We start from the raw sequence: 21411 nt of genomic DNA, 5'->3' as shown, positions 1-21411 counted from the left end.
GAGATTAAGATCGCCTGTTCTAAAAAAGAATGCAATAAACAGAATGGTACTATGCACAGAAGATGGATAATTTTACAGCTTACATAACAAATGAAGCTCAGCTTGAGGGTCTTCCAATCTATCTTTAATGAAGAGTTAAAGCATGATGGTTGATGTAGTAATGATCTCTAAACCCCCAGGAAGTCCAACTCCCACTTGACTATAATGAAAAAAAAACACTAGGGAGAGATGGACAAGCTGTAAAACAGCATGATTGACTTGCCTAAGCAATTGGGCAGACACCTCCACTTTTTTTTAGTAAAGCAGTCAAAGGAACTCCACACAACCAAGGAGCAAGACAAGAAGGAGCTTTTCCAGAAAGCAAATGGTTCATCAGACAGGTTAGAGACAGGAGACAATCACGAGCAGCAGGAGCAGTGGATCAAGCAATCGCATCTAACAAATGCTCGATGCGACCATAGATAATACAAGCACACGTATTATCTATGATGTGACTAGTGGCTACTTCCTAAAATATTAACAATAATTATTAAGTTGCTGTGCATTATAAGTTTGGTTTCTCCAATAATGGTGCCTATGCTTCAGCCAGTAGAGTAGAACTAGTCTTCTGGTGATAAATTCGAAGATATTGCTACTTCCAGAAACAATGATCCGGTACGAAAAACCGGATGATTCCAATCCTGGTACTTGTCTGTATATCTATGACTTTAGGCATGAAGTTGGCAGCAGTTGCCGCTGCATTATTGCAAAGATTATTTGCAAGAGCAAATAAGTAGGTAGCTATATACTAACCAATTGCTAGCACAGGTAATTAGTTTTTAACTTACTTTAACAATCAATCAGTTGGTGTTGTTAATAAGCCATTATACGTAGGCACGAGCACATGTTTGAGATTGGCTGTACATCACTTGAGCTCACCTATTCTCATTCTCCACTTCTACTCTCTGGCCTGCAAATTGGTGAATCACAATCACTTTGCTATAAAGGTAAAAGTAAGCCTAACAGATGTTGTACATCCGACTTTAGCAATCGCAAATACAAAAAGTTGTGTGTATGTACGCATGTATATATCAAATTTATGTATCATTCACTGTAAAGTAGGGACCATGGAGTGCAAGAAAAAAATATTAACCAAAACCATCCTCACCTATTCTTCAGTATTGGTTAAGTAGGAACAAGCACAACTGTGCCTTCAGACTGCAGTGATGTGCATCGTATCACAGTAATCCATTATTGTGATATGTTAGTAGCTTGTGATTATCTCGAGTGTAAATCAGATATTCTTATCTCAAATACTTTTACAATTGAAGGATTTGTTTGGTTTATTAATAGTCTCGTAAGATTTACTGTATTTCTGAAGATTTGTTGAATCTCTCAACATTTGTGATCCGCTGAGCGAAAACCGGCCATTTTTCAAAGTTATATTTTGCCATGAAACTGTATTGAAATACACTGGGCGGATGCTACATGAAAATGTACGCATACTTTAATCACGTTCGTATGCACTGAAATTAAGCTCAAATTAATAAAACTTATACACCAATGGATTCACCTGTTTATGGAACGTAAGAAAATCATTCTTTTGTGTTTGCACAGCAAAGAATACGTGAGTTATGAGTGTTTATTTACGATGTGGTAAAAACAGCCTTCACCGAGGTCATTTCTTAGTTGGAATGGCCTTCTTCTTTGTCAACACGGAGGAGTACAGGAAAAGCACTATACCATGATTGATTTGCCAGTTCATAATGCACAGATTGAGCCAATTCATAGCTTGTTTCAATCTTGAGTTATGATCGATTGTCTAAGCGCCTGTAAATTTATTTCCTGTATTGTTGCTGTACAAATCGAGTTTATCACTGTTCCAACTGTCAAGTGCTATAACTCCAAGACCATTCATCATACACCCATAAAAGGCTGAAACTTTGGCTGTTCACCCTTTTGGTACTGTAGATTACAGAGATACAATAAAATGGAATTTGAGGGATATGTGAAAACGGCTGGTTTTTGCTCAGCAGGTCACATTTGCCGTTTAAACATTTGATGTGGCATAGAATCAATAAAATTACTACTAAACTATATATGCAACGATCTACTAGATAAATTATCGTATTGTGATAATCAATGTAATAGCAAAATCATTATTGTGCATCACTACTTCATAGTGACACAAAAATGCTTCCAATAAGTGCTTTACAGCCTTTTGTTTAGCCTAACTGGCTGACTAAAGTGCCTTACTTACCTACTACTTACTGGTGCCTTCATACAAGCATAACGTAATAATGGCTAACACTATGGGCTTGATCTCTTCACTGTTTAATGTGCTTGAATCCTGTGATGTGCCTTCATCAACTCAGCAGCTACAATGCATAGATCTTGGCACTTACCTTTGTCCTCCTTTGTGTCCTATTTTGCAGTGCAAGTGTTGATTCATGGTAGTGCATCTATACCTTCATTTATTTTCAGCCATGTAAATATAAAATGAAAATAAACCAGTATTCTCACCACACCTCCAATAGTCAAAATAGGTAAATTGAGTTTCATGTACTGTTTTCCATATGTAGGGCTGTGTAACTGGCAAAACACAGCAAAACCAGACTGCATGCTACTGTGCTTATTATTAGTAAAAAATGCCATGTGTTTTTCCATCCTATTATGGCCTCTTACGTATGGCACCATTCCTTCTTGATATAGTGTAAGCAACCAACTATCAACCAAGTTTCGTACCTTGAAATCTATAGAGGTGTAAACTTTGCTGTACAGTGGTTATCTTGTGTTACTCAAAAAGTCGGCATGGTCCATATTTGAAAATGTGGCAAACTGCTTGTGACTATGCTATAGTACTAGTTCTCACCTTAAACCAACATTTCTCAACTCATAGGATGGCAAGGATGACAAATCGCATCCATCTGACTACAGCAAAATTGGATGCATGGCTTTCATTATGTGAGCAATAATATATTCCCACAATCAATTTTGGCTTGAGTTTTTATAAAGAGAAATTGGCCCACATCAAGATCATGGTACATGTAAATGTACCATGATCTTGATAAATGTGCCAGCCAGGGTTTATAAGAAACATACCTTGAAATTGCCTTTGAAGTTAGGTGGCTTTCATACATGCTTACATACATACATACACATACACACACACACACACACACACACACACACACACACACACACACACACACACACACACACACACACACACACACACACACACACACACACACACACACACACACACACACACACACACACACACACACACATACACACACACACACACACACACACACACACACACTTGATATACTTGACTCCATCTTAATTTGTAGGTGTTGATGGTCAGTTCACAGTCACCATAGTCAGTAATCCAGCTGGTACACCAGTTAGTGGATCTACATTTGACTATCCCATATTGAGTAATGTCACTCTGACATGTATGGTGTCATCAGATGATGGGTCACCATTTACAGTGACTAGTTACGTTTGGACCACTTCTTGTTTTACTAATGATGTCCATGACACTGAAACATGTTTTCCTAATGGTCAGACAACACAAAGTGTAACTGGTAATAATCTACTTGCAGAGGATGCTGGTACCATCACTTGTACTGTATTCATTAGTGGTACCCCATATACCAGTGGAACATTAGTACTTCGTATATCAGGTACACATATAATATGGTTGAGTGTCATTGTAATCATGTATGTAGTGGTTGTACGTAATTTGAACTCAAGTTGTGGGTTTACCTCTTAAAGTACTACACCAGCTTCTTTCGTGACCATGCCCACACATAATGCTACCATTCACTGAACTTAATGCTCTTGTGGAGTGCTTAAAATGTAGCTCTTGGCAAGTACCTCTGTGTCCTGAATTACTATCCAGGTCAGTGGGTCACCTGGATCAGCAGTACTGACCCAGTTTCAACATTGTTGCATACAACAGCTAGCAAACTTGTGCAGCTTAATTTACCTTGGAGTAGCTATCAACCACTCCAGCACTCTCTGCACTTTTTACAGCTGCATGGATTGATTTATACAATTTAGTAGCGTATTTGTGACCCGCTGAGTGAAAACCCAACTTGTTTACATAATTCTGTTTTTAGATAAATGCCATTGAAATACAATGGGTAAAAATGCGTGCTACAAAAATACGTTATAATTTAATTAATCGCTTCAGTAATTGTAAAAAAAAGACTTAAATAAGGTACCAATGGATTTGCCTCTTCATGGAGAGTAAGAATATCTATGTTTTGTTACTGTATGACAAAGTAAATGTGAGTTATATAGGTATGTATGTTTATGCTTTGATAAAGCTGTATCATTGCCGTTTCTAAGCTATCTTACTTGAAAGCTTGGATCGATATAGGCCTAAACCTGTACCTTGATGAATGTCCCAGCTACTGATGAACAAAATTATGCAAGTCCCAACTCCATAGCCTGTTGCACTCCTGTCGATTATACAAGCGCCTGTAATTTATAAGTGCTGTACAAATTGACTGTTTTACTCTATCGCTATAACCCCAAAAGTACTCCCAGATAAGGCCGAAACTTTATCAGCCCATTAGTTTTCCCTCTAGACAACAAAGAAGTCATAACATGAATTTCAAGAAAAATACAAACAAGTCGGGTTTTTGCTCAGTGGGACACAAATTTTACTAGCCAACCTCAGAGCCCTGCTCTGCATTCAAAGTGGGTACAAATAGGAAAATATGTAGTTTACAAGTAATGTAATGAGTGATACAATTCACCTTTGATGTAAAGTGGGAAGATGGAAAATAGTATTACATAATGAGCTATCACATGCATATATATTAGGTATTGTGATAACTGGAGCATCTAATATTAGTACAGATTTAGTTAGTAGTAATCAAATTACTGACTACTCATTTGTTACTCAACCTTTTACACTTGATCCTTTTTTGGCAATTTTACGTTGTGCTACTGGAGTAGGACCTTCTGGTAGTGATCGTACTGTTACTCTGGGTGGATGGTACTTTAATGGAATTCAGTTAGAAGCACCTGTTGGTGAAGTTTGTTTTGGTCCTGTATTTGAAGTACGTGGAGCAAATGCTAGGAACTATCCAGGAGTACTCAACTTATATCTGTGTGGAACATTCACTACCACTGAAGAAGGTGTTTACTCATGTATTGTGATGAACAGTTCAATGATGGAACAGACCATGAGGGTGGGTGTGTACTTTAGTGGAAGAAGTGAGTCACTTGATATGTACCCCATCACCTCATTGTTAACCATCTTTCATCTATCTACACAGCTGCTCCAATGATAGACCCTCCATCATCATCTACTGTCACAGTTATTGTTGGTTCTCCCCTCACATTATCCTGTACTTCACAAGGTTCTCCCCCAGACACATTTACATGGAGGAAGGATAGTGGTCCAATAGTACAGTCCACTAGTATCACTACAGTGACTCATACTAATACTAGTGCAGTGTTCCGTACTGACTACTCCATGAATAGTGTTACTACAAGTGATAGTGGAACATATACATGTACTGTGACTAATCCTATTGGAAGTGATAGTGAGACCATCACTGTTATTGGTAAGTCTAAGTTATGAGTTGATGTATGTATGCATAGAGTACCATGATGCACCCAGTAGTTAGCAATATACAGCTCTATATATACCAAAACAGCCAAGTTGTAAAAAATGGTGTGGCCCTCAATAAACCAGGTGAAAAAAGATATGAAATCTGAGGTGGCAGCCAAGAAATGGCTGTGATGATATGTTAAAAGCAAAAATTTTAATAATAACAATTCAGGTGAATTTGGTGTGAATTGCCATTATTAAAATTGTTGCCATTAACCTACCATTACAGTCATTTCTTGGTCACTACCTTGGATTTCACATCTTTTTCACGGATTTTTCACAGCACGGTTGTAGGCCTACGTCAAATATGCCAGCATAATAAAAAGTATAATAGGCTGGAGTGCTATTCCAGCGTAATGCTAGCATATTAGGTAGATATTTCAAACTTTTGATACTCCCTAATAGAGCAGTCAGTGGAAACTGCGAACTGCAATAGAGCACTCAAGCATTGTGCACAGTTCCTTAGATCAATACTCTCTAATAGAACAGTCACTTTGTAGTGAAATACTCTAATAGAGCATTCACTGATTAAAATGTTCCAAGATAATTGTAAAAAATGTTGCTAACATGGGAGCATAATGTGAGCATAATGGGAACACTGAAGAGCATAATAGGTGAAAATTTCGGGAAATTCCTGAAAGCGTTTTTGGCAAAATTTTCAGCACATTTGACTCAGGCCTACTTGGCTGTTTTGGTATAGATATCACTTCTTTTTGTATTTGTATACTCCAATGCCAACTTATGGCTGGCTTTGGAGTGTCTTTACTTGTCTTTTTTCTTTAGTGGAGGAAAGAGGAAGAGATCAAGAGCTGAATTTTTGTTTGTGGATATTTATGCAATTTAAAAAAATCAATATTGCATAAAATCTCTCCTACAGGTTGCCTTGTTTGTAGTCAAACTCTATACAGGGTGACTTTTTGTAGCTGAACTTTCTACAAGGTGACTTGTTTGTAGCTAAACTCTCTACAGTAGGGTCTGCAATGTGAAATTTTGACCTTTGAGAATCAACTACCAAACTACCCACAAATTCTAGGCTAGGTACCAAATAGAAAATGCCAAATTTGCGCTGTTTTTTGTAAACACCTTGTTGTGCAAATCGGCCATTATGTTTACAAATCGAGTGAATTTTTTTGCTATATCTTGAAGGAAATGCCTTTTCAAGCTGCGATACTCACTCTCAACCTTTCTTACTAACTGTACTCTAAACCCAAACAGTCAGTAGCTGGATTGTCAGGAGCGATTTCCAAAGTATCCCTCCCAGGTCAAACAAGTCTGGCATGGGTTCAACTACTACCACACCAAAATCCATCAAATTTCAAGCTAGTTTGCCATCTGGCTGAACCCAACGGCATTCAAATTATTGTCAATAATTCTGATCTTATCAGCGTCTAGCAACGTTTGCAAGTCCAATGTTCTAGTTTGTTTCTAAAAGCCTTGCTAGATCCATGGTTAGTCACCTTCATCTATTGGCCTGGTCTGGCAGCTCTCCTTGCAAGCTCAAAATCTGCAAAGCACCTATTTTCACCACGTATAAGAAACTATGTGATGCTTTGCCTCTCTGAACTCTTTCTGCACTAATGGTTAGCTGCATTCATCCACAGACTGGCTCTGGTGGCTCTGTTAGCGAGGTAAAGGTCTATCGTAAATGCCAACCTCACCAATTCTTGCCAGGTATAGGAAGTTATACAAGTCATACGTATGTACTGGTCTGCCTCTCACAATTCTTTCTGGACCCTTTAATTGCCCTCATCTGTATAGGGCTGGTCTGCATGGCATCGTTTCTTCAGTTTCTTTGCAATGTCAGAACACGGCAAATAGGCACAACCAAAATACCATTTACTGTGTATTTCATTACACAGAACTTGTTAATTCCATGAAATCATCATGAAGAAAACCTATAGAAATCAATTACAAATAGTTTAAAACCCCAAGTGCATTGTTGCATTTCACATGGAGGGAAATGCCGATTGTGGTTTTCGGTAATTATTTGCATTCATAAAATGTGATCCAATTATGCTAAACCTTTGTAAGTGAGATAATTTCATGTGTGGTGAGGTTGTTGGGCCTGCCCTACATATTTTTATCCTTGAAATCTCTGTAAAGATCAAGATAGCTATATTACTCTAATAGAACAGTCACATAGCTATATGCAGGCTTTGCAGCAAAAATACAAAAATTCTAGTGTGTGTGTGTGTGTGTGTGTGTGTGTGTGTGTGTGTGTGTGTGTGTGTGTGTGTGTGTGCATGCGTGTGTGTTAAAACAGTCTTCTTGTGTTGTTTCAGTTATCATTTACTGACATAGTTACATGTAATGAACTACTCTAATTAAAGGTGGTGGCCAACAAACTGCATGTATGCCTGCAATGCTGCTAGCTTTATCAAATTAGATTGCTTGGTTACCTAATAACAGTTGGTCTAGTTAGTTAGCTGCTTGGTGATGTAGCAGAATATCAAACGGTATGGTAGTACTGTTTAATTAGGGATCGCCTTGAAAACTTCGCACGCCACCCTTCCGCCTTTAAAAATCATCCCAGAGACATTTTACACGACAAAAATCACCTTTACAGATAGCACTACAGTCGAACCTCTCTAAATTGACACCTGCGTAATCCAGAATCCTCTCTAATCTGACCAAAATGTCATTTACCAACACTTTTGTATAGAAAACAACCTCTGTAATCTGACACCTCTGTACTCCATAATCTGACACAAAACTTGATTCCCTAGACTTGTAAACACATTGTTTTTGGCCTTTGTATTCCAACAGAGAATAAAAGCAGCATTAAAAACAATCACAGAAAATAATTTTTAAGCAACCAAAGCATTTAATTGGTTAACAATAATAGAAAAAAGTTGTAATACTTGCAAATTCTAAAATTAATTCATGTTTAAAACCTTGTGTGATCCATTTTACCTGTAATTTACTGCATAATTTGACATAATTCTAGATATTGTACACTGTCGGATTACAGAGGTGACTTGATAATCCAACAACCTCCTTAATCCAGCAAAATCTATGGCTCCCATTGAGTGTCGGATTAGAGAGGTTTGACTGTAGTCCATATAATATATATAAACAGCATCAAAACACTTACAGGTGGCTGGATTTAGAATTTTTTTAAATCGCCAAAACTCAAATTTTAGTCTCATTGCCTCACTGACCACAGTCGCAAGGCTAGTGGCCAAACGAAGCAGCGCGCGGCCACTATTTTACGCCACAATAACAAACTCACCAGTGGGATGTGCCTTATGGGGTTCTGACAAGTATAGGCCCTCTGTGCCTTGTCTTTTCTTTTATCTTCAATCAGGCTGCTTGTCTTCTTCTTCATCCAACGAAACCATATCAAGGTGTTAATTTTCCATATCAAAACATTCTTTCAGCAACATATATAGACGCCACAGAATTATTTCAGAGCTGGATTTCAGAAGCGCTTCAGTCCTGGCGCTACTGTAAGACTAGATATGTGCAAGCGTAATGCAAGTTCGCGATTGGGATCCTGTTCGCAACAGGTTCGCGGCCACGCCCTTCAATTAAAGATCTAGGTGGACTAATAGCGATAGAGTATGGAGACCACACCTCTTAACAATCTAGCTAGTTGTCTACTTAACAGTAAACAAAATGACCTCACCCCTTATTGGTCTAGCTAGCTGCACACCTCTTGGCTGACTCAAGTAATACAACAGTCACTCTAATACAACAGTTATGTATGCTGTTCTAATAGAACAGTCACAAGATACATTGCAACTAGCTAGGCTGTGCTACAACAAAAACTAAACAAACTAGTATCTAAATTTGTGAAGTAGGGATCTATGCAACAAAAAGTAGTGAAACAAGAGATGAATGATGGTATTACAGCATAGCTCAGTGGGAAAGTCCCTACTTTGGCACTGAGCAAAACAATATTGTGCCAAAGTAGAGACTTTCCCACTGAGCTATGCTGTAATACCATCATTCATCTCTTGTTTCTCTACTTTTTGTTGTAGGGATTGTACCGAACTTAATATTTTGAAACTGGAAATTTAGCTTGATTTCTTCCAAACCATAAAAGGTTTGAGGCCCAATAGTTAACCCATCCACATACTGGATAGGTTAACTATTAAATAAGGAATTACGTATTCTTGCTACAAGTGGTTTGCTCTGTAGGCATGACAACATTATTAGTGTTATTTACATGAATAAATGTTACGACTTTTAATAGTATTCCAATCAAAGATATGCCTTTATAATGCTTTATGTGTACCAAATTTCAAGGCAATCAAACAATGGGTTTGCAAGTTATAACAGGTTTTGTAAGTGTGTGAAAAGACAAAGAAAAAGAAGAATAAAATAAATTTTGAAGTGTTATACGTATATATCTTTGAAATGCTTGAAGCCACTTTGCTCAAAGTTGGCATGTGAACTACTGAAGATGTGTACCAACTCTACTCATGCTTTAGTTCCATGCTAGAAAGAAAAATAATAACCAAGACGAACACTGAAGTTTATTACAACTGCTCCCTTGTAACTAGTCTTGATTGCTGTGTTACCCGCAAAACCCATAAAAATTACGTACCATGAAAATTTCTGTGTGAATGGTATGAGAAAACTACAAGGCCTGTGAATTCAGACAAAGAGATATTGTCCACATGGAAAGTATGAAATTGAACTTTAAACATAATTCCTTGTATTCGTAATGATTATGGATGCCTCTGTGCACAACTACCACTTTAAAAGTACAATGGAGGATTTTACAGATCCTGGTGTATGGTAAGGAGACCACTTTTATATACTGTGCATCACCTGGATCTTCCCATGACGGATTCGTAGTAGGGTTGAAAGTGGGTTAGTCTGCTGGCCTGTTGATCAGAATAGTAATCCGGATGGATCCCCGGGCAGGTTCCACCCTGAAGCATGGTAACTACAGCCTATATATGTGTACTCTCAACTGGCTATCTAAAAGTAAAAAGCACCCTACACCATTACAGTTAAATAGCACCTCCAAAGTTATAAAAAATTTAAATGATGTGGTTAATGTACTAATGGTGTGCTTAGTGTGCTTAAGGTGATGATTTCTTGACAAGAAATTTATGTGATATAGTGACTAATGTACCACTCTGCATGGGCAGTTCAAAGGCACCGCCAGTGCCATAATTTGTATATTGCACTGCTGCAGACCGCAGCGAGTGCAGTATAACTTATAACACACTGGTTGCAGTTTTGTAGACCACAATGAGTGCATTATAAGGTATAATGCACCGACCGCAGTGCAATATACAGATATTGCACTGGCTGCGGTTTTGTGCAGCATAGCACAAGTGCCGGTGGCGAAGACCACTACGGCACCTCACCTAATAGGTGGAAAGACACTTCACAGATCACTCGAATTCTTTTATAGCCTGACATGTAAAGTTTGATTGTGGGCCATAACGTCACCAATATGTATAATGTTTACAAGCAGCCAATGGCGAACGAAACAGCCAACGCGGGTGGCCACAACTCTAGTCTACATATATATAAACATACTTATACACCTTACTAGTCTGGTGCCATCTTAACCCAGATTAAACTGTAGTCCACTTCGACAATGACTCAATAAAACAAATATATTCTAAATAATACTAACCTTTACGTTTGATTGTGGTAACCAGTTTTGTCATGCCACCAGATTCGAGTTTATCCAGTGTGAATAGTAAGAATTAGACTAGTATCGTTTAGTAGTTAAGTTTTGTTTACTTAAATTGTCTATTTAGCTGCTTTTTTTCGCTCAAGAGAATCACTATGGTGATTAGTCTGGTGCTTAGTCTATATGGCACGCTGGCATGCTGAGCACTACATGATGAGAGTTGAACAGCGAATGCAGGTTAGTGATATAGCCCATAGCGTACTAGCTTTCAATATCTCAGGTGGCTGCAGTACTGCAGGGGGAATGTCATCGCAAAGTCCAGCTTGGTTACCCACAATCAATGTTAGAAACCTGGCCTTTATAAGTGTTACAGCTGTCTTGTGAGACTCTCCCCACCTATTAGGTGAGTGGTACATAACAGTTATACAACGTGCACTCGTGTTCTGCCTGTATAAACGCACTTGCCTTCGAGCCTGATGGCCCTCAGGCTCGTGCGTTTATATTAGGCAGAGCACTCGTGGCCGTTGTATAACTATATAATATATAGCACAGTAGTTAATATAGCTATAAACTGAATTTTTTTGGTTTTAGAATACTTAGTTTATTCTATTGACTGTTTTATCAGAGTTGCTATATCATCATTTAATTACAAAAGGCTGACTGGTTTCCATAAACCGGTGAGAACCTCATTGAAGCACACCTGAGCAACATGGAGTAAATGCCACCAAAGTCTACATCCCTATAGAAGTTATCACTACTTGATGTGCTGATAGATGCAATGTGTGTGTGTGCAAATGTCCATTACTATTTTCTAAACCATGACAATGTGACGACCTTGCATGAGTAAAACAATTAATCTTCTACTCTGGAGTTGGAAACCAGGCAGCAAATCTTCTAGAATCACTCCTAGTTGCCTTTACGTGTCACAATGTTGTCATTTTTGCATCCTTCTACTACAAGCTATTTATCTTTCTATACCTGGACATGTTTGTAGTTGCTTGTACAAACTGTGGGTGAATGCATGTGATCACTGCTACATTTCATACAAATATTCTTATAGACAGAACAGTCAAATAGTCTCAATTAGAACAGTCATATTATGCATAAAGAGTTCTCTAGGTCCATTCTACTTACAAGGAGTATACCTATACATGCATGCTTTGCAATGCAACACAAGCTTTTTCAGCAAAGCCATGACTGGCCTTTGCATACCACTGCTATACTAGATTTACATTTTGCATTTGGGTATAACAAACTACTCGTGATGGTGTATAGTGCCAAGAAAGCCGACACGTCACTCCATGACGGGATATTTTTATACATGTTAGCTCCATGTTCCTTTCTCAAAAGCACACCAGTTTTGCATTATAGCTGCCCCCCACCTTTGGCACCCTACAAACCAAATTTAAGCAAGACCACTGTATGCGTTAGTGAAATACACTAGCTCAATGTTTATCTTAATTTCTTTGCTTTTTCTTTGTTTTAGGGACTTAGATGTATTTTCCTTTTGCTCACTTATCAAAATCATTACAGAATGCAAATGCACTATTCATGATCAATCACTTTGAAATTTGGTGTATTTTATGGACATATTAAGGCACATTTATATACTGAGTTAGGATTTACAGAATTAAAAAGGACAAATTTGGTCACATCTACAGGGTATAATATGCTAATGTGAGTAACTTGAAACCAAGAATATATAATGGGGAGGGAGAGTGTTGAACTGCCCTATACGCTGTGAAAAATAAGCCCGTAAAGTCCTATGGCATCATTCAAATGACTCAGTGATTTGTGTTGATTGATGACTAATTATAAGCATAGTGAGCACACTTTGTGTATGTGACTACTAAGTGAAAGAACAGTGTAATTAAGAAAAGTATGGCACATTGCACAAAGGAACTTGCAGTACAAAGACTAAGACACAAGCAGCTAGTCTAGAAAGCAAACATCGAGATTTCATCATGGTCACCATCCCCTACCTTGACAGTTCTACTAGTGAAAGTGACATTTCTAAATGGAATTTCAGCCATTGCGATTCCATGCGGAACACCTGTCAAAACTCTTAAGGTGTTAAATCTGAGTAATCAACAGTGGTCAGGTTTACGAGAAGAAACAAAGGTATGCGGGCTGCTTTACGGGCTCATTTTTTACAGCCTATAGTGCAGTTCGACACTCTTCCTCCTCACTATGTACTCTTGACATCATATACTCTGTTGAAAATTAACTATCATAGCTCAAACCTTTTGTGGTGTAAAATAAATTGCAGTGACAACTTACATAGTTACAAGGAGAAAATTAAACCGGTATAACATTGCAGGGTCAAAATATTGTAATAGAACAGGCTAATAAGCACTGAGAATTTTTGAAAAGTACACAAAATGTTGACCCTTCACCACTGAACCACTGTTGTCAGCTGATCAGCTCACTTAATTTTTCTCTTATAAATAAACTTCTAGTTTAAATACATTTATAAGAGAAAAATTAAGCACCCTTTTTTACATGTTGGTTGTTTTGGCATGGATTATAAACATTAGTAAATGTTTATAATCCATGCCAAAACAACCAACATGTAAAGTAAATGTTTATAATCCATGCCAAAACAACCAACATGTAAAAAAGGGTGCAGCCTTTAAATAGCCAGGGTAAAAAAAAGCAAGGGTGGCATACCAATCACTTTTCACTGACCACAATAAAAGCCACACCCTTTCTACAGTTTAGTGGTTTTGGTATGGATATGATTTCTGTTTTGCATTTATTGCCCTATTACTGGCCTTAGTGACAGCTAATAATAAAAGGAAATAATAAATTGGAGACTGTCTAGCCCAGGACAATCTTGGAAAAACCTGATAGGCTTTTTTGCCTACCAGGAAAAACCCATACAGCTCCACTCTCATGTGTGTGTGCACAACTAAACTATTAATTATTCACATCCTGGGAAGCATTGGCGGGTATACCGCAAGACAGTCAAGGAATTTCACCTCCACATACAAACTGATTACATTGGGAAGGGAAGGGGGAATAGCCCACTAGTTTAACAAGTGACATAGAGTGGTTACTAACACTACAGACCCAACTTGCGTACATACTCATTGTCACATGAGAAGGCTCACATGACCGCCAATAGTATTCATGAGGGAGCTTATTTTCTGTCTAATTTATTATGACAGAAATGCACTTGTGCATTTGCTACACTTATTCAGTTCATGTTCAGTTTTTGCTTTGCAACTCGCTATTGCTTTAGGTTTGCACTAAGATGGCTAAACTATGTACAGACTGATACTTAATTTGTTAATGATTCACTTTGTAGCAGTGACAACAAATTGCATTGTAGTTTATCAAAAATTGTACATAATTCCACTGTTGTATGGTCTTATTAACATCTAACTTTGAATAATTAAGCATGTGGAAGTGACGGTAATTTTTCAAGTGTTGCAAAAAAATTGCAAAGAAACTAAAGCAAACTTTGAAGATACATATCTCTGAAGTGCTTTGATCAAATTTTGGAATGGAAAATGGTCCCACCCCAAGGAAATTCTAGCTTAAAATGGTACATTTTTGTGTCAGCGAAATTGAACTACAAACTGTGTTTTCTTGGTTCATGTATAATACACACTTGTCATGTACACCTACATCAGCTTTTCCTTGGCTGCACAACTTACTATCATGTGTTTCAATTTCATGAATCTACCAACAGAAATCTATAGTAGTTTGTTTTCTATTAAAAGTCCTTGAAAAATGTGCACTCTATTAGAGTATTATTACAAAATATACTATCATAACTTGTGTTTTCCATGATCATCAGTATCTATAGATAAGAAGTTGGGTAAAAGCAAAGCCAGTTTATAAGACTGGCTGTGGGGTTACATTTAAAACACAAAAAGAAGTGAAAACAGCTAAGCTATAAAAAGGTGTAGCTTTCAAAAGTCTGGGTAAAAGTTAGCGTTAACATTAACGCAAAATCATTGCAGCCATTTCTTGGCTGCCACTTTTATTTCACAACTCTTTTCACCCTGGCTTTTGAAGACAGCATCTTTATTACAACTTATCTGTTTTCGCATGGATAGTCACCACTGGTACTTATCCTTACAACCTTACAATCTATATTTTGTGAAGACCACTCCTACTGTATGATTAGTAAAGATTGATACAAACTATGTGCTGATTTATCCATTCTTTGGTTTAAAATATGTACATTGTCTTTTTAATAACCAAAGGAAAGTGCCACCCGGTATTGATGAGCTGATGTGGTTTATGTGAGATTATTGTTTCTGAGAAGCTGTATTGCTAATAAGACCTGTGGATGGTTCAATAGTCCATACAATAAATAATTGAAGAAGACAAAAGCAAACAACATTCTCCTTAGAAATTGAAAAGACGGAATAAGCGACATATTTGCCACTTGGTAGAGTAACAACATCAACATACAGTTTGATTTTTATCTCTCATGTATCTGGGAAAAAACTTCATTTAGGTATATCTCAAGATAAATTCAGCCCTCGACTTTATTTCACAGTGTATTTGTCTATAAAGTTTCAATGTACATATCCCCTGCTGTATTATCATGTGAATTTTAAAATCACAATTCAGAAGTGTGTGTACTGCATGTATATTTCTTTATTAGTTACTTGTACTAATCTCAATGCTCCTACTGATGGAATGATCACTTGTGCACTGGGAGTAGATGGAGTTCCTACTGATGGAGACACTTGTAGTTTCACATGTAACACTGGTTACGAACTGAGTGGTAGTGCCATGCGGACTTGTGGGAGTGATGGGAGCTGGAATGGTACTGATGCTGTGTGTAATAGAGGTAATATATGATGTCTTGTGTTCTATGACTTGATCAAGTCAATTTCATCCAGTTCCCTGTCTAATGCTCTCTAATCCTATGAATGGAATAATAAACTGTCCATTGGGAGATGATGGATTTCTTTCTTATGAAGACACCTGTACTGCTACATGTGACACTGGGTATATGCTAACTGGTGATGCCATGAGGACTTGTCAAATTGATGGAATGTTAAATGGAACTGAGGCTATGTGTAGTAGAGGTACATACTTAATACAGTCACCACATTTATAAGTAAATCATTTTTAGTTCCTTGTCCATCACTTGCTGATCCTACTAATGGAATGATTGCTTGTTCACTGGGTGATGATGGAGTTCCTTCATATGAAGACACTTGTAACTACACATGTAGTACTGGTTACGTAATAACTGGTGATATCATGAGGACCTGTGGAAGTGATGGGATGTGGAGTGGGTCTCAGCCAATGTGTTTGGGTACGAGACTAAAAATATCTATTTAAATGTTTCACAATAATGGTTTGTTATCATAGGATCATGGAGGTTCCACTTTCTCACTAAAGAATGTTATAGGCCTCACAATATCTTCAAGTATAACCAAGCATGCCCATGCTTTCAGTAATCGAAATGCGATTGCTGTAATTTTTTTTATTCAGTGAAATTTTCTACTGATTGACTTATACTAAGGCAAACATAATAAGATTCCTTGTTTCCCATCACCTTCAGGTAGTGAGAGTGGGTGGTTATTATTATTATTGTTACTAGGACCGCGTCACATACAACCAAGTCCATACACCAACGTGACAGCCCCCTGGTGAGGCTATTGCACGATCCCCAAATCAACTCAATATGTCACAGTAGTGACAGATACAACACAACAGTGGCATCATAACTAAAGGCCACCAGTAGCTAAGTACCAGTACATCATTGGTGTGGTAATGGCACAGTGATGTGTACATAGTATATGTAATTATGTATACAAAACGTACAGGAGAGAACTATGCATTATTGCAGTATTGTGTGCAGCAATACATTACAGACAACATCAACAGATAAAAATTATTAGCCAATATACAGTAAAGTATCAACATCAACTAGAGCTAAATAAGGTTCATCAGTGGTGTAGCAATGGCACAGTGACGGGTGACACACTATAATTATACATACACAACTTGCAGGAGATAGCTACTCAATACTGTAGAGTATGCAAGCCAGATGAACCAGATAAAGGAAGACAGCCAAGCCAGCCAGAACCTAGTAGCTAAGCCAGGTGGAGGCAAAAAAGATTAAGCATGTATTGAATTGCCTGACACCAACACAAAGGAAGCTTGCCATGCCAGCTGCACAAGACAAGATTGTTTACTTGTATTTCATATTGTAAGAGCGAGTGGCATGTGTTTTAATGTTTTCTTGTATTGTTAATTAATTAAATATTTTATGTGAATGGCAGCTGGCATGGAGACTTGAGACGTTACAAACATAAAAACTTACTTGTAATCTTCTTGTTTGTGTGTAAAGTGGCCTCTCGCTGTCCTGAAGTCACTTCACGGACATTCGCTAGTCTTCTCCTTCGCTCAAGGGTGTGGTACTGGGCGTTGTTTACACGTATGGTCAAGTCATCAGCACGGACGGGTGCAATGATTATATGTTTGTGCCTTTGTTCACAGGCGAATCGATCCCCAGTTAGTTTATGTCTCTAGGCCTCGTAGTTTTCTCAAACATTAATTATTACTTATTTATTTATCTATTTACTTATTTATTTATGAAGTAATTTTAACCGCGTTTCGTATTATCTTTAGTACTTGGTTGTATAATTAATAACTAAAATTTCATTTTTGGCGAGTCTTCAAAATGACAATACTCTGTCCACCAGCCAACTTATTTCAAGCAACAGGCTAGATGTGCGGCTTTTCATATATCACAGACAACAACAAGCACTTTCCAAGAAAAGTAACACTTTTAGAGACTAGTAAAATGCCTCCCAGTACATAAATAATGCTGTAATAAGATAACTGAGATGTTTATATTAAAGCTACTGACTGCTCTATTAGAGTATCTCATTCTTTAACACAAAAGATATTTGCATTTCTAGGTAATTTTAAATCTACCAATGTGATAGGCAGGGTGGCATGTGGGAGGGTGACAGGAAACAAGGAATTAATAAATGTTGACCTAACTTCCTAATACCTTCAACAAGTGTAACTCAATAATGGCTAAGTGAAGGCTACAGGATTGTTGTTAGAAGATTGCTTCAACCTACTTGTGTCCTCCTTTGTGCCCTTTATATCTTTGCTGACAGCGCAAGGTGTTGATTCATGGTAGCACCACGTAATGGCTTACCTATGTTTTACGTTGTGACTGCATTGACTGCAAAAGTCCTTTTCGTATTGTAACGCTGTGTAACGGGTTGAATATAGCTGAAGACAAAGCTCAATGGCCGCTTCGCTTTTTCAGTAGTTGATAGATAGGTCACGCGTTCAGGCGAAAACGATAAGCATGGTGCCATTCTTTCTTCTATTGCAGTATGTGTGGGTTTTCCAGTCATAATAATGTTGAACAAACAAATTGAAGGAAAATTAGGAATTTAAATTATCAAAGAATTAGTAAAGAGTAGTGAAGCAAGGGAGGTTGCCTACACCTGAAGATATACTAGTAGACATTTAATCTCTAATGAAGTCATGGGTAGGGATTAAATGTATCTGCAGGTGTAGGTGACCTCTGCTCTTTATTTCTTTGATCCCTAATTTTTCCTTCTACTTGTATAATTATATGTACTTAAGTAGCTATATATATTATATATTATGTTCTGTTGCTAGTTACCTGTGTAATGCTCACTCATCCTACTAATGGAATGGTCACTTGTACACTGGGAGTAGATGGAGTTCCTACTGATGGAGACACTTGTAGTTTCACATGTAACACTGGTTACGAACTGAGTGGTAGTGCCATGAGGACTTGTTGGAGTGATGGGAGCTGGAATGGTACCGATGCTGTGTGTAGTAGAGGTAATATATGATGTCTTGTGTTCTACGACTTGATCAAATCAATTTCATCCAGTTCCCTGTCCAATGCTCTCTAATCCTATGAATGGAATAATAAACTGTACATTGGGAGATGATGGAGTTCTTTCTTATGAAGACACTTGTACTGCTACATGTGACACTGGGTATATGTTAACTGATGATGCCATGAGGACTTGTCAAAGTGATGGGATGTTTAATGGTACTAATGCTGCATGCAGAAGAGGTAACATGATTATGATGTATGTTTAACTATGTTTATTTTAGTCATTTTCATTTAGTTTTCTGTCCACCACTTACTGATCCTACTAATGGACAAATCACTTGTTCAGTGGGAGATGATGGGGCTCTCTCTTATGAAGACACATGTACTACAGTGTGTAACACTGGTTATGAGGTACAGAGTGGCAATGCCATGAGGACTTGTCAAAGTAATGGGATGTGGAGTGGTACTGATTCACAGTGCAGTAGAGGTACTGTAGCATACAATTTACTTTTTAAAAGTCAATTACGTCATGTTATTAGTTTCCTGTTCATCACTAACTGATCCTGATAATGGAATGATAGCTTGTTCACTGGGAGATGATGGAGTTCCTTCCTATGAAGACACTTGTAGTTTCACATGTAACACTGGATATGTCCTAACTGGTAGTGACACTAGGACCTGTCAGAGTGATAGGATGTGGAATGGTTCTCAGCCAATGTGTTTAGGTATGAAACTAAATGACATTACTATAATTGGTAGTGATATACAGTATGTGACCAGATTTTACAAAACTGATCCAAATCGCACATCAGGCAAAATCAAACTAACACCACTAGTGGATAGCCACACTATTGTACTACTAGTTTTGACCCTCAGCACTACTCAAACTACACGAGACTGGTTTTAACAGATGTCTTTTCTGGGTGGTGTGGAGAGCTCAAATGGCAGTTTCTGGCCTTGTGAAGGGTCTGGCTTGGCAAGAATCAGTGGTTTACTGGTGAATGGGCTAATAATGTTGGCCAGACGTTTTTTCTGTTGATTTTGCTACATATCAGCTACTAAGAAGCTAGCACAGTCCTGTAATCTCATGTCTGGACTCCAATTGTGGTTTGCCTCCATTTTGAAGTCTATCTCTTGCCCACCCCACCACCCCTTTGTGAGCACTCATGATACTACTTTGCTCATCCAACTGCTCAGATGTTCTATCTTATTTGGCAGGAAACTCTACAAGAAGTTACAAGTACTGGAAGTGGTCTGAAAGGTAATAGATTGATGCATCTTTTGTGTAAATTTCATAAGCGTGCTGGCTATTCTTGGCGAGTTATGCTGACTTGAATTCTTTAAAACCATTTATGTCGAAACTTCTAATTTGCGATTTGGAACGTTTTTCCAAAATCCAGTCACATATACAGACTGTCAAAAGCAATAACTACCATGTTAAATCAACCGTTATTTCTACCATTCCTGCTAACCTTTCTAACTAACTGATCCTGACCATTGAAAACATACACATAATAATTTTTCTTACAGATACTACCCAGACTAGTACTCTATTCCTACCAAATGCAATATCTCAGACGTGCTACCATAATTCTTCACCTAACAAAACTTGATTGTAATTGTTATACACTGTTGGTTTTCACGCTGTATCTTAATGAATTTCTTCCAAACAACAAAAAGTTAGTTTACCTATCCGTTTACTGATTTTCAGCTTTTTCCCATATGCTGTTTACTTTGTAGGTGTGACAAATAATCATAAGTGTTATTTTCATGAATAATCATTAATGTACCACTCTGCATGGGCAGTTCAAAGGCACCGCCAGTGCCATAATTTGTATATTGCACTGCTGCAGACCGCAGTGAGTGCGTTATAACTTATAACGCACTGGTTGCATTTTGTAGACTGCAACGAGTGCATTATAAATTATAATGCACTGACCACAGTGCAGTATACAGATATTGCACTGGCTGCAGTTTTGTGCAGCATAGCACATGTGCCGGTGGCCAAGACCACTATGACACCTCACCTAATAGGTGGAAAGACACTTCACAGATCACTCGAATTCTTTTATAGCCTGACATGTAAAGGTTGATTGTGGGCCATAACGTCACCAATATGTATAATGTTTACCAAGCAGCCAATGGCGATCGTAAAAGCCAACGCAGTGGCCACAACTCTAGTCTACATATATATAAACGTACTTATACACCTTACTAGTCTGGTGCCATCTTAGCCCAGATTAAACTGTAGTCCACTTCGACAATGACTCAATAAAACTATTATATTCTAAATAATACTCACCTTTACGTTTGATTGTGGTAACCAGTTTTTGTCATGCCACCAGATTCGAGTTTATCCAGTGTGAGTAGTAG

General features: G+C 37.8%; 1 protein-coding gene across 1 annotated transcript in view; it reads left to right on the top strand.

Annotated features, from left to right (window-relative positions):
- LOC136256674 (uncharacterized) overlaps positions 1 to 21411 on the top strand; it is a 64865-nt gene that overhangs the window by 6291 nt on the left and 37163 nt on the right. Inside the window, exons 2-11 of the mRNA XM_066049653.1 lie at positions 3339 to 3674; positions 4825 to 5220; positions 5283 to 5573; positions 15847 to 16035; positions 16088 to 16276; positions 16324 to 16509; positions 18849 to 19037; positions 19090 to 19278; positions 19334 to 19525; positions 19578 to 19763. Of these exons, the coding sequence (XP_065905725.1) occupies positions 3339 to 3674; positions 4825 to 5220; positions 5283 to 5573; positions 15847 to 16035; positions 16088 to 16276; positions 16324 to 16509; positions 18849 to 19037; positions 19090 to 19278; positions 19334 to 19525; positions 19578 to 19763 (2343 nt within the window). The remainder of the gene's footprint in view (positions 1 to 3338; positions 3675 to 4824; positions 5221 to 5282; positions 5574 to 15846; positions 16036 to 16087; positions 16277 to 16323; positions 16510 to 18848; positions 19038 to 19089; positions 19279 to 19333; positions 19526 to 19577; positions 19764 to 21411) is intronic.

This window comes from Dysidea avara, chromosome 5 (assembly GCF_963678975.1).
Source record: "Dysidea avara chromosome 5, odDysAvar1.4, whole genome shotgun sequence".
Classification (NCBI taxonomy): domain Eukaryota; kingdom Metazoa; phylum Porifera; class Demospongiae; order Dictyoceratida; family Dysideidae; genus Dysidea; species Dysidea avara.
The sequence above is the reverse complement of the archived record's forward strand: the minus strand, read 5'-3'. Positions and strand labels throughout refer to the sequence as shown.